This window comes from Cricetulus griseus (genome assembly GCF_003668045.3).
Source record: "Cricetulus griseus strain 17A/GY chromosome 1 unlocalized genomic scaffold, alternate assembly CriGri-PICRH-1.0 chr1_0, whole genome shotgun sequence".
Lineage (NCBI taxonomy): Eukaryota > Metazoa > Chordata > Mammalia > Rodentia > Cricetidae > Cricetulus > Cricetulus griseus.
In genome coordinates this window covers 89,766,116-89,779,962 of record NW_023276806.1, presented here as the reverse complement: position 1 = coordinate 89,779,962, position 13,847 = coordinate 89,766,116, and the positions used below count along the sequence as shown (strand labels likewise).

The 13,847-nt window shown below is 43.0% G+C and overlaps 1 protein-coding gene across 1 annotated transcript in view; it reads left to right on the top strand.

The window, feature by feature from the left end:
* The first annotated feature begins 1,287 nt into the window (after positions 1-1,287).
* Arhgef26 (Rho guanine nucleotide exchange factor 26) overlaps positions 1,288-13,847 on the top strand; it is a 111,529-nt gene continuing 98,969 nt past the window's right edge. The window contains exons 1-3 of the mRNA XM_027391706.2: positions 1,288-2,352; positions 3,217-3,256; positions 6,882-7,027. Of these exons, the coding sequence (XP_027247507.1) occupies positions 1,288-2,352; positions 3,217-3,256; positions 6,882-7,027 (1,251 nt within the window). The remainder of the gene's footprint in view (positions 2,353-3,216; positions 3,257-6,881; positions 7,028-13,847) is intronic.

The following is a 13,847-nucleotide window of genomic DNA, read 5'->3' as shown; positions in this document are numbered from 1 at the left end:
GCTAGAGAGGAGATGGGGCTGTAGAGGTAGGCCCACCTTTAGTCTGACTTTTAATCTCTGATAAGGATTTGGAACTCACTCCTTGTACTCTATTTTATTCTACACATTCATTTTCTGTTTATAGTACACGCAATTGCACATTCACATATTTTGTATTTTGTTTACTTTTACTGTGTAACTTTCAAACACACAAAGTCCAAAGATTACGAAATCAATTCCACCTGGCCTCAGAGCCAGTTTCCCTCTGAGTGCACACAAGTAAATCCGTCTATAGTCCACATGGCACTGTTAAGTAGGGGAGTGAGGCTCAATTTGAAGATCGCTAGGGGCCCAGCAGTACCCTCCGAAGTGGTTCACCTTTCCAAGAGTAGCGCCACGCTCCGACGTGATTTAATAACCATTCCAACCTCCTCCTCCCGGGCTCGGAGACCAGAAAGTACACCGTGGCAAAGCTCGCTCTCTCGATCCTTCCCACGCTGTGCTCCGTGCCGCGCCCGCGCCCTCCAGCTGGCCCCTGCGGCGGCCGCCTGCGCTCCTGCAACCCCGTACTTGCGTCTACGCACCCGGCTCAGGTGTGCGCGTCCTCTAGGCAGAGAGGTGAAGGCGGGGAGGTGGGTGGCAAGAGGGAACGATTCGCGGACTCCTCTCCGCAAGATTCCCGGGCGTACAGGGGGCGGGGCCAAGAGGGGCTGGCCCCAGCGTGGGGGCGGAGCCGGCGCCGCGGGCCGCTGCTGCGCCGTGCCGAGCTCTTTCCCCCGCGCTTTGGTGCGGACCCGGGCCACCCACGGGGCCGGGAGCATTCTTTGGTCTGCGCTCTGGACACCCGGAAGGGTGAGCGCGCCGTGAGCCGCGCAGCGGGGGCCCGGTAGAGTGGCGCGGAGCGGGCGGCTGGATGGAGGCACCGGGAAGCGTCCCGCGGCGAGCTGTGGGAGCCAGCTGAACTCTTCCCAAGTGTCCTGCGGGTCGGCTACCCTCTGTGAGTGGGTGGCAGGCTTTGTAGGGTACCGGCGGGCTTTGGGCGCGGGAAGGACGCAGGAAGGACCGGATTCAACCTATCGGCAGCAGCTCGGATCTCTGCCCGCGGTCGCGCAGTGTGGCGGGAGGCGCTGTGCCCGAGAAAGGGCGGGTAAGTGCGGCGCTGCCGAGTCCCGCGCGACACCCGTGTGACTGCCAAGCTGGGAGCCGGCTGGGCTCCCAGACGAGACCAGTTGTCCGGAGCCAAAGTTCCTTCCTCTTAGGCAACCTGAGCAGCTCTCCTTCTCCCGGGGCCGGCCCCAAGGCCCCGCCATGGACAGCGAAAGCGAGGTGGATTTTTCCAGCAACGGCGTCACCCCTTTGTGGCGGAGACGGTCCACCCCTCCTCTCCAGCTACTTGGCCGGAGCAAGCCTCGGCCACAGTCCTACCAGAGCCCCAGCGGACTGTTGATAACCGACTTCCCGGTGGAGGAACTGGCGGCTCTGCCCGTGCCGCAGACTCCCTCCCGTGTGTCCGCCGCCCCGGACGGCAGGATGGTTTCCAGGAGCCCCCAGCTTCTGTGCCCGCATCGGAGGCCGGTGACCAATGGTCGCTCGGTGTCCCCGGACTATAGAGCTGCTTCTCCTCGACTTCGACGACCCAAGTCACCCCTAGTTCTTCACGCGGCGTCGGGCGGCTCCCCGAAGCCCTCCGCTAATGGCACGGTGGCCTCGTCCGCGGCGCTGTTGGGCGCATCTCGGACTCCCGACGCTCCTGACCCGGAGGAGGATCGCACCGTCGTAACTGCCAGTAAGGTATCTTCTCCCATTGCCAATGGCCTTGTCCCTAAAAACGACTCACCTGGCTCAGCTTCACTAACTGGTCAGACGGCTAGGGACTTGGAGCCCGGGTCCTCGAGACTCTCCCCTGCACCCCAGCACAGGTCTTCAGAACAAAAACTGCCGCTCCAAAGGTTGCCCTCCCAAGGGAATGAGCTCCCGAACCCTTCCGTGGTTTTGAGTACCAACAGCCCCGCCGCCCTCAAGATGGGAAAGCAACAGATAATCCCGAAAAGCCTTGCCTCGGAAATTAAGCTGAGTAAATCCAATAGTCAAAATGTAGAGCCCCACAGGAGGCTCCTCAAGGTGCGCAGCATGGTGGAGGGACTGGGAGCACCCCTGGGCCACGAAGGGGAGGAAGGCGAAGTCGACAACGACTTGGACAGCCCGGGCTCTCTGCGGCGAGGCTTGCGGTCCACTTCTTACCGAAGGGCAGTGGTCAGCGGCTTTGACTTTGACAGCCCCACTAGCTCAAAGAAGAAGAACAGAATGTCCCAGCCTGTTCTGAAGGCAGTGATGGAAGACAAGGAGAAGTTCTCTAGCCTGGGAAGGATAAAGGTAGGACTGGGCAGACTCACTTGCCTTCATTAAACTCAAAGTGAACGTGTTTGGGACAAGTGTTGAATGATCATGGCACTTTTGACAACATTCTAGTAAAATGAGTTTAAATCAGTACCCAAGCCCTGGAACAGTACTCTGACTTCTGTTGTTTTGTTTTAGTCACCATGTTCCTTGTTTATAGCTGATTACTATTAATCATTGAGTGTATTTGACAGACTAGTAGCTTAGAACTTGAGTGAGGGTATGAGGTGATATATGCTGATAAAGGCCTAGCAGTTGCACTTATTGAATATTTTTTTCCATTTCGACCTAAAGGAAAAAAGACAACTAGACAGGGGTATTTTGGAGTAGGTGCCACTTTCTTAGACACAAGACATATCTAAGCATAGGGCAAAGCCTGCCTTTGGCAGTCACAATTTTTTTTTTGATTAATCAGAGAACTGGAACAAGTCTATATAAATGTCAAATATGCAATACACAAACAAACCTGTTTCATTTTAGACATATGGTCTTAAAGAAAAGACATAACATAACATTTTATGTACACCCCCCCCCCACACACACACACACTGACACAGCTGTCAAGGATAGCAAAGTTCAGTTTCACAGTGAGAGTGAATCAGGTAGTGAACTGTGTGGAAATGCTGGTCATTTGAGGATTCTTAGTCTGGTTTAAGGGCATGTGGGGGGTGCTGTGCATTTTATTTGACTGTTTGTGAATTGGCATGGGGATTCTCTGCGGTGTGCTTTTGGGAATCTGAGGGATATAACAAAAGGGCACGTTTACTTACAGGCTCATTCATACATAGTTTGCTTTTCTCCCCCCCCCTTTTTTTTTTTTTTGCTTTCCTCTTCTCTTAGAAAAAAATGCTGAAAGGACAAGGTACATTTGATGGGGAAGGTAAGCATTTAATTTTCCAGTTTTCCAATAAAACTGAAATTTATTGCAATTTCAATGTGACACATCAATTATAAGTTCAAAACTAACTGAAGTAACAAAGACACTTGAGATGAAAACACAGAATTGCCCAACTTTGTCTTGGACTCTACAGTGCAAAGCTGTGTTCACTAAGCTAAGGTTTTTACTCATGAGGGAGCATTTTTATAAGCTGATAACTTTTTCAGTTTACATCTTGGGAGCTTCATTCTTCTTTCTTCTTTGCCCTGGCTCCGTCCCCAGCTGCAGAGCAAGCTCTGGCTCTTTAATTGACACTTGGATCTTATGTGGTTTTTCCTTAGGCCACATTTTTTTTCTTCCTTAATATTATTTTCACCATATTTCCACCTTTGATTTTCACTTGTGACTTCCTGTTTTCCTACTAAGTTTCTCCTTTGGGGAAATGCAGCTTTTCTGGTGGAAAAAACAACAATCTTGAGAATTTGTGACTTGTATATTATTTGTTGTTAAGGATTTCAAAAGCACAAGCAGACTCAGCCAGGTGTTCACATGCTAATCAGATTAGTAGACTCTGTAAATAGATGGGTCAGGTGTCAGCCAACTGGAGCAGCATGAAGGGGCAGTCTCAGGCCTTCCCCTGAGACTCCTGGGGACAGTGAGTGGATTTACTTTCATGCTTTTACCTTTATGTAAAAGCATGAAAGCTTTCTACCTTTATGTGAAAATGAAGGAAAGTATGCCCCACTGTAAGAAAAGCTAAAGGAAAGCCATGTAGATTTAATATTTAATTTGGGTGATTGTAAAATAGTTCCTGCATAACTGCAAATGGGTAATCAATGAAGTCATTGTACTAATTGTAGAAAGTTTTGGAGAAGAAACCCAGATACAGTATTTTGGCTAATTGGGATAAATTCGTCTCCTTGATTTTATAAGTGCAGAAATCAGAAGCTCTGAGAATACTAGTAACTGGTCCCCATGACACCTCTGGCGACCCAAGCTCTGGGGCTCAGGGCTGCTGCTTCATGCACTGCTGTTTCCTAGACTATTATTGTATGACTGTGAAGCCAACAACCCTCCACTTTATTTCCTTCAGAGGATGCTTCTTGCATCTTGGAGTTTGAACTTGATTCTGTTTATGCCTTAATGGATTGGAAAATTTGAGTGTTTTAAAGTCAGAATAGGCAGTCGTGTGTTATCTCCTTGTATCAGCTGTTTCTGGGTATCTTATCTGTCCTTATACATGATGGTATAGACATCCTTTTTTGACACATGTAAGTGAAGACTACATGATTCTTAACAGTTAATGGCCTGAAAGAATGCACCTGTAAGGCAATGTTGTCCAACAGAGAGAACTTGTGGTGCTGGGTTCTTGATGTTTCTAGTCATCAACTGGGTGGCAGAGACACAAGAACTGTGCATCATTGAGCCCTATCTCATGTGAAATGAGAGTTATATGACCATAGGCCATTCTTTTGTGAGAATGAGTGAGAAATCGTATCAATGGTGTTATACATATGCTTTGTGCCTCCCCCAGGAAATACTTTATAACTGCAGAAACCAAGTTTGACTTACTTATTTGCATATGTAGGACAGCCACAGAATAGTAAAGTCTTGCATAGACTCTGCAGACTACTGTAGGCACTGTACACACAGAGATATCTGTGGTTGCCAAGAGAAGAAGCAGATGTGGGGAAAGTCTTTCTAAGTCCCTAAGCCCTCTATACCAAACTCAGAATCTTCCCCCTCATGACTGAGTCTCTTCTGATGTTCCTGTCTTCTGCTTTCTAGCTGTATAATGGGAGGGTTTTGAAAGCTTAAACCTACTTCTGTCTCCCAGAAGATCCAGTCTGTCACCAGTCTATTCTAAGTGGCACAGCTCAGTAGTTACCTATCAGTCACTAGTCCACTGGCATGTCTGGGTAGCTAGTATTTGCTACCATTGAGTCAAACTGGCACATTGAAGCAAATCTGTTTCTGGTGGGTTACCTTGCATTCGGGATAAAATACAATCGTTACAGTGTGAAAGAAACCAAATCCTTCTGAACTCAGGATAAAATCTAATTCTTTTCTTTAGATTATTTAGATTTGGACTTTGTGGCTCATCTCTGTAAACAGGTCTTGCATTGTTTGACCACCTGGTACAACTGCCTTGACCTTCATTGGAGCTCCTAAGGTTTATATTTCTTCTTGCTTCAGAGTGTGTCCATCTCCTTTTTCCCTGAGCTCTGTTGCTTTTTTACTTTGAGAGCTTAGATCTTCCTCATTGATGCCTCTCTGACTCCCAAGGCTGTATCACACTCTGGCAGTTCTATCAGTGCAACTCTACACACATATCTTCCCTTTTGTCGCTATGTATTTATGTGACATCATGGGCCCTCAACCCTTCAATAACTTGTGATCCCCTTGGAGCAAATATCAGGGTTCTTTTAGTGGCCCAATATGACCTGCCTGCACTCACTCTCACCTCTCACCTTTGTGATTCCAGCCCTCTGCTGGTACTCCCACCACACTGGCCTTGCTGCTTCTTGTCCATACAGACATAGTAGGCAGACTCCTGCCCCAAGGTATTTGTACTTATGGTTCACTCCCCTGAAATGGGAGATGGCTCAGCAGATAAAGTGTTTGCAGCACAAACATGAGGAACTGAGTTTGTATTACCCAAACCCACATAAAGCCAGGTGTGGTAGAACACATGTGTAATCCAAGTGTTCGTGTGTTCAGCTGATGTGTGCAGCTGTGACAGAAAGCCTGTGGCCAACAAGGTGGACAGCATAGACAGACAACAGACATTGTCAGGTATGCTGTTGTATCCCTGTGTGATACACACATACACACACACACACACACACACACACACACACACACACACACACCTATTTCTCCAACTGTACAAATGGCTTGCCTTCTTACCTCTTATGTCTTGCCTTAATTATGTCTTGGGAGGCCTTCCTAAACTACCCTACTTAAAATGAACTGAACTTTTGTCCCAGAATTCCTACTCCTTTCTATCATTTGTTTTTCTCCATGACAACATGGAGAAAATTATATTTGAAATACTATGAAAGTTAATTGTTTATTTCAGTCCTCCTTCATTTTATGTAAGCTTCATGAACGTTGAGATTTATCTTTTTTTTTTTTTTTTGTCCATTGTATTCCTAGTTGCTTAGCAGTTGCTGGCATCTAGTAGGCATTTCCTAAATGTCAGTTGGATGAATAAATGCATTAGTATGGAGTTCATTCTTTTTTACTAACTTATCAGTTCATGAAGGGATAAGAAGTATCTTTTCCCTTATTTTTAGAAAAATAAGGTTTTATAGATGTACAGTAGATGTTTGCTAAACAGATAATTGAATGGACAAATAATAGACATTGAAGAAAACATAACATGGATTCATTTTGACCTGAATTACAATGGGTGATGCTGATCATCTTTCATCATATTGAACAGAGACATTGCAACTTTGCTTTAGTTGGAATGTCATATACTCTTTGGTGACAAAATATATTTGTTTTTTCCAGCTATTAATTAAGTCAGTACTAAACATTGTATAGAGGTAGACCTTTGTTTAGAGCAAGTAGCATGGCTATTGGGGGCAATCAGTGACATATCTGGTTTGTTTTCCTGAAGAAAATGCAGTGCTGTATCAAAACTACAAAGAAAAGGCCCTAGATATCGACTCTGATGAAGAGTCAGAGCCCAAAGAGCAGAAGCCAGAGGAAAAGATTGTGATTCACCATAAGCCACTGAGATCCACATGGAGCCAGCTCTCTGCGGTGAGTGTTTGCATTCTTCTTTTCCATCTGTGGGAGGAAAAGGCCAATTTGTGGAAATCGCGCATGAATGTGGCCTTTATATTTTTCTACCAATGATCCTGTAATTCACAGAAAAAAGACTCTTCAGATTATAAAATGTTTCTGGAAACTGCAGACGTTAATAAGGACATGAAGCTTGGCACTTCTGATCAGGAAAGGCAGGGTTGATCAAATGGCATGACATGCCTTAGACTGATGTAGTGAGGACTCAGTAAATTCTCACTCTGCCTTCCTTTTTCTTTTTAATACAGTGTGCATATAGTGATAATATACCCCAGATATTTTCATAATTGGCTATATGTTTGTGTATAAATGTGTTCTATGGGTATGTACGTATATTTGTGTGACATGTAACAATGGGAACTCAATTACATTTATTTCTTAGACATTTTATTTGATATAAACATGGATATTTTCTTGAGTTAGTTAATGAATATCCCTTCTCTGTGTGTCTTCTGCGTATGTTGTTTGTAATAATGTGTAATTTCTTCTTTGTGGGTCAAACATACTTGGTTTTTAGCCACAGTCAGTTTTCTTCCTGGCTTATATAAAATGCCATGTGTTTCTCTGTTTTCATAATGGAATTTGGGCATACTATGTCTGACTGCCTGACACATTAGCAAGTTGAAAGGACTTCCTGTGGCTAGACATGGGTGGTAAAGACATTGCATCAAAAACAGGTCAGTGACGCTCTGAGTGTCTTACGTACTACCGGGACAGGGACAGCTCCCTCTTAAGCCATGCTGAGTGTTGTTCAGTCATGATTCTCATGGGCTTTGGGAAGCCACTAGCATAGCAAATATTTGCTAAAGGTAGGGGGAAAACTTCTGGTTCAGACTATGTCTCTCCTTGTCTAACCTATATGTAACTTCAAAGTCTGGATCAAGTCCCTTCTCCCCATCCCTTTGCAGACAGGGTCTCACTATGTAGCTCTGGCTGACCTGGAATTCCCCATGTAGACCAGGCTATGCTGGAACTCACAGAGATCCACCTGCCTCTGCCTCTTCAGTCTTAGGACTGAAGATGTACGCCATCATACCTGGCTGTCTGCTTCTCCTAATATTGTTCTAGAAAAATTCTGTTCCTTTCTGGTGCTTCCAAGCTGTGGTACCTATGATTATGCCCAGAATTATCCTGCTGATTGATAGAGAGCCACAAGGCAGTCAGTGAGAATCAGTGATTCTTTTGAATGTGGGTAATAGGGAGTAGGGGATTGTGATGGGCAGGCCCCTATAAATTGGACAACTACTTCTTACCTTAAGTCAGGAAACAACAAAGGCTCATTATTGCCAGGTCCTCTGATACAGAAACCCAGACTTTGATTTGTATTATCTGAATTTAAGTATTAGGGAAATGTTATGTGAAGTCTGCAAAATATCTGTATCTCTCCAGGAATAGTGTGCTGCTTCTGTGGCATTCTTAGGATTTTTTGTATGGGGCTAGATAGTAAAATGTCTCCAGAAAGTTGGTGTATTAGTAATATTATACTCTAATACAACCATCTGATGATGCATGTATCAAAATAGATACCTGGAAAATGTGGCTATAAGTGATTGTCGTTCAGTTCATTCATGTGTTGAAGTGAACCGTTTGGTAAAGGATATGGGAGAAAACACCTGTTTTTGACTTTTCTTTTGTGACAGCAGCTGTACTTGCTGTAAGCCTAAGTCCTGGGAATGGTTCTTTAACTCTGGGCAGAGATTCGGACTTCTGTGTCACTTACAGTTTCATCCAGCTTAACTTCAGCACTGAAAAGGAGGCTGCCATGTTCCTGACCTCCTGGTGTCTGGCTTTCATTGAGATGAACAAACACAGATGCCATTAAATTGTACTGTATATTCCTCAGCACAGCTTTGCCTATGAGCTTGTGTTTTTACTTGGTCAGGAGAAAATGTGCTGATATACCTTTAACCTCAGAGTGTGGCATCTTAGATTTGAATATTCCTGGAAGCACATGTGTATTTATCGTATTCTTTGGCTGCCAAATGATTAGACTTTTGCCGTATGTATGTATGTATGTATGTATGTATGTATGTATGTATGTATGTTTCAGTATAAATCTGCATTTTCTTTGCATCCTCTGTATTCCCTTTCATTCACATTTTATTTTATCATATTATAAAGTGCTGTTAACATTTAGAAAAGTTTTTAAAAAAAGCAAGCAGACATTCATAAAGGTAGTAGATCTCCATGTACCCACCAACTATAAATAACGAATATTAATATTTTAACGCATATTTTTCAGCTTCTGTTTTTGAGGCAATCCAGGTCAATATCCCTGCTGCCCTGATTCCCTTCTTTTCTCTCCAGAGAATCACTACCATGAGGGTCTTTGCCTTTTCCATATGGTTTTCCTTTTTTCTAAAATTCTTATTAAGATAGTCTTTCTGTTTAGCCGAGGGTATCCTCATTTATCTTGTCTTAATCTTCTGAGGGCTAGGATTACCTGAGGTGGACTAGTACAAAGTTGAAACCAGCTCTGGAGCTTAGCAGAGTGGATACTGTCATACTAAAAGGCAGTTGCTAGAAACTTCCCGTTAATAAATGTACACATTTCAGTCAGGACTGTAAGTAGAGGAGACTCCCTGAGTAAGTAGCACGGGCATAAGTGGCTATGGTCGCTTCTCATCTGTCTGCCCTCGTGTCCTGATGCTTCCTCAGAGAGTAGAGGCAGTACCGAAGGCGGTCCTCAGAAGACTTCTGCCACTGAGACTGGTTTATCATCTTGCCATGCTTAACTTTTAATGGGTAGTCCCACCTACCATCCTTGCATGTATCACTTTTATCCAAACTCTTCCTTGAATGTGGCCTTGCTCCCTGGAAGAGAACAAGACAAGCAATTTCTAGCAGTTGGCATGATTCAATTTGGCATACATTTAACTTTTTACTTAAGAGGGCTCTGTGTGGGTGCACTTGCGCCTTGGCCACGGTTGAATGTTTAGTTTTGAAAAATCTCTTATCTCTCTTGCAAACACCTGCCTGCCATCTAGTGTGATGCAATTTTCTTATCTGTCGACTGTATGGAGCATGCAGTATGCCAAAGTCTCTTTTGATGTGCAGCAATTTGCTGTAATTTATGGCTGTTATATAAGCTCTTTAAGCATTCATTCTGTAGTGTAATTTATCTGAGTGTTTTTATGCATATGACTCCTTTGATTTCGTTGGGTAGTGCCAGGTAGGAAAGTGCTGGGCTTTGGGCTGCACAGGTGGCAGGCGGTCCTCATTTAAAGGAACTGGGCAGTTTTAACTGTGTTGCTATGATCATTTAGGGATAAAGGAGAAGTAGATCTGTGTCAGAGAAACATAGTAAAGTACTCCCTCATTGGAATGAGCATTTAGATTGCACAGACTTAAAGCCAACTGGTGGTGTATACATTTATCAGTGTTGTCTCAGCCCACAAGTTCCCCATGCAGAAATGGCATGCTCTGTTGTCATCCAGAATGCAGCCACATTCATTCGTCTCCTAGGATGGGACAGGTTCCGACCTCATCCACTTGACTATGTCAATTCCTTCCTTCAGGGTTGTACTGGATTTCGGTACCCCATAGCTGTTTAAATATGGAAGGGATTTGGGGTTTTGAGCTTATGAAGTTGTTTGGACCGCAAGAGATGGTTATCTGGAACTGTGCCCAGAATCAGGGAACCTGCTGCACACAGGTGAATGGCTTAGTGACTCACCGAAATCGAAGGCATGAACCCGAGCCAGCAGTTCTTGGGGCTCTGGGAAAAGCTGTGGGTTTAAAGGACAGTATTGACTGTGTTAGTCAGGGTAGAACACTGGGTACCTGTTAGGCTGAGTGCCAGGTGCACTGCCAGTTGAACCTGCCTGGAAAGTGAGCTCTGGCTTCCTCCAAAGTTTTGTTAAGGATCATAGGAGTATCCCTCTTTTCTGCATGGACTTTTGCTTCTCATCATTATATCTCACCCCAGCACATGCTGGGGACATTTAAGAAGTGATTTGTGAAACCAGTGTATATTCATTTACATTCAGTGGCAGCACCAAAGCAACACTTGCCAGCCATGCCCTGACCCCATTGCAGTGGGGTGGGGTGTGTTTGTATAATTTCTATTACCTTGAAATGCCAGGTACCTTTGAGAAGGGTGTTCAGGCTCCCGGGGCAGAAGCTGGAACATGCCGGCATAATTTCCACACCTAATATAGTCATCCTCTCATGGGCTCTTCTGTGCTTGCTGGCTTGCGGCTTTATCAGTCATCATCCATCAGTTCAGATGTTTCTTCTGTGTGCTTACAGAATTCAGACTCTCTGGTCAGGGTTTTTTTTTTTTTTAACATTTTCATCAGAGTGTTTTGGCTGTGTTTAGTGGCTAATGCTGTGATGTGGAATCCAGAATTAGGACCTTCTACTCCCTGCTTCTGCATATGTGTAGTCCACTTTGGGAGGCTTTTGCGGACTTGCGGAAATGAGGAAGGGAAGCCAGGGCATTCACAAGAATAATGTTGCCGGGTTAAAGATAAAGCATGTCTTTTGAGTTTTAGCAGTATTATCTGATGGGACTTAGTTGTTTAGGATTTGGATTGTACATATTGCAGAAGATACTGTTTTTGCCTAAAACCAGAGATCAACAAACGTTAAAACCATGAATATCCTTCCTTTTTGGAGAAATGCTTAATACATTTAAAAGCCAAAGAAAACTTTCATTCTGGTCTTTCAATTTTAGCATTTGCCCACACTTGTTGCTTAAAATAGTAGCTTCCACGGCCCAATAAAATTTAACTAATAGTTTTATAAGACAGCAATCTCATAAAGTTATTTTTAAAAACTTAGATGGCAATTTAATGGTGTCTACTATATCTTTTGAGCCTAATTTTCCACTACACTCTTTTATCTGGTGGGCACAATGATGGACCCATGCCCACATGTACTATAGTGCACACTGGAGTTCAGAGTGTACAACTTTTGGTAGTTGGTTTTCTCAGGTCCCAGGGAGTGAGATTAGGGCAGCAAGTCCCATACCCTTCTGAGCTCTTGCCTGTCATCTTTTATGTTTAAAATACAGAAAATAGTCATCCTTCACGTTTGGCTGTTTTACCCCTTGTCATTATGTAATCATCTTGAGAGCACATGTCTGTGATGGACAGTAGGACTTGTAGACACAGTCTTAGCTTTCACTATAATTACATTGAAGTATTTTCTTAGCATTTTAAAAATTAATTTTAACTTACATAGGTAACATATAATATAGCCCATATGCAGAAAGCAATCCAAATGTTCAAATAAAACCAAAGTCTTTTTCAGTTTTTTCTAATCCTAGCTTTCTTTCCTTTCCCACAGATAGGTTGTTTTGAGTTTGTTAACACTTTCTAAAATCCACATTTAAGAAAACTATATTGTATATACTCACATAAATAATTAGTTTATAGCATAGCATTTGCTTTTCCTGTATTATGTGTCTTACAAACATTTGTGGTCCGTAAATGAAATGATTGACATTGCTAAAATTGCTTCGTTCTTCTGTAGGATGCATATATGCTTTGACCTGTCCTTTTTACTGGCATGCATTTATTATATGTAGAGCTAGATTTCATAAAGATATTTTCTATGCAGTATATCATGTACTTTGACTTCATTTCCTCCATAACTTCCCTTTCATCTCACTTGTGTTAGTCTTCTTTCTTCTCCCAGCCTCTCATCTTCTATATCATATATGTAATATTGTGTATATATAAATGGTTTCATGTATCTCTATATAAAATCTAGGATTCACTAATGAATAAGCATGATATTTGTCTTTCTGAGTCTAACTTACTTTGCTTGATATAATCTCAAGTTGCATCTGTTTTCTAGTATATGATGTGGTTTCATTATTCTTTATGGCTGACTAAAACTCCATTGTATACGTATAACATTTTTACATTTATTTGTATACATTTTATCTGTTCATCTAATTTATAAACACAGAGGCTGATCCTATTTCTTATCTATTGGGAATAGTGTCACAGTAAACATAAATGTGACAGTATCTCTGGCATTGTGACTTAGAGTTCTTTGGGTATATCTGGAATTGATTTAGCTGGGACTTATTTTCAGTTTTATGTGGGATTTCCACACTGGTTTCCATAGCAGCAGTCTAACTTACATTCCTATTGTCTGTGTTCCCTTTTCTCTGAGCTCTCACTAGCACTTGTTTCAGTTTGTCTTCCTTGGTGGCTACAGTTGTGGAATGTACTTTCATATGTTTATTCATGCTTTGCTTTGCATCTTTTGAGAACTCTCTCTTCAATGCCTTGGTTCATTTATTGATTGTGTTGATGGGTTTAGTTTTATTTGATAGTTAGATTGTGTGTGTTAGAGAGAATTCTTTATACACTTTATGTGGTAGTCTATCTGCTTTATAGTCTGTCACTTCACTCAGCTTTCCTTTGATGTATAGAAACTTTTTGATTTTATGAAATCCCATTTGTCAACTTTTATAATTATTCCCAAGTTATTGGAATTCTTTTCCGAAAGTCTGAGTCTATGCTTTGTAATTTGAAGTGTTTTCCTCTAACAGTTTCAGTTTCAGATCTTAGGTCTTTGAGCCATTTTGGGTTATTTCAGTTGTACAGGATGAGAGACTTAGATCCAGTTGCATTCTTTTGCCTGTTTCCCCAGCACTACGTGTTCAAAGCCATTATCAGAAGTCGGGTGGCTGTTGTGTGTGTTTATTTCTGGTCTTTCCATTTTGCTCTGCTCCACTCCACTCCTCCACTCCACTTCACTCCTGTCCGTGGTTGTTTTTTTTTTTTTTTTTTTTATGTCAGTGCCATATTGTTTTGTT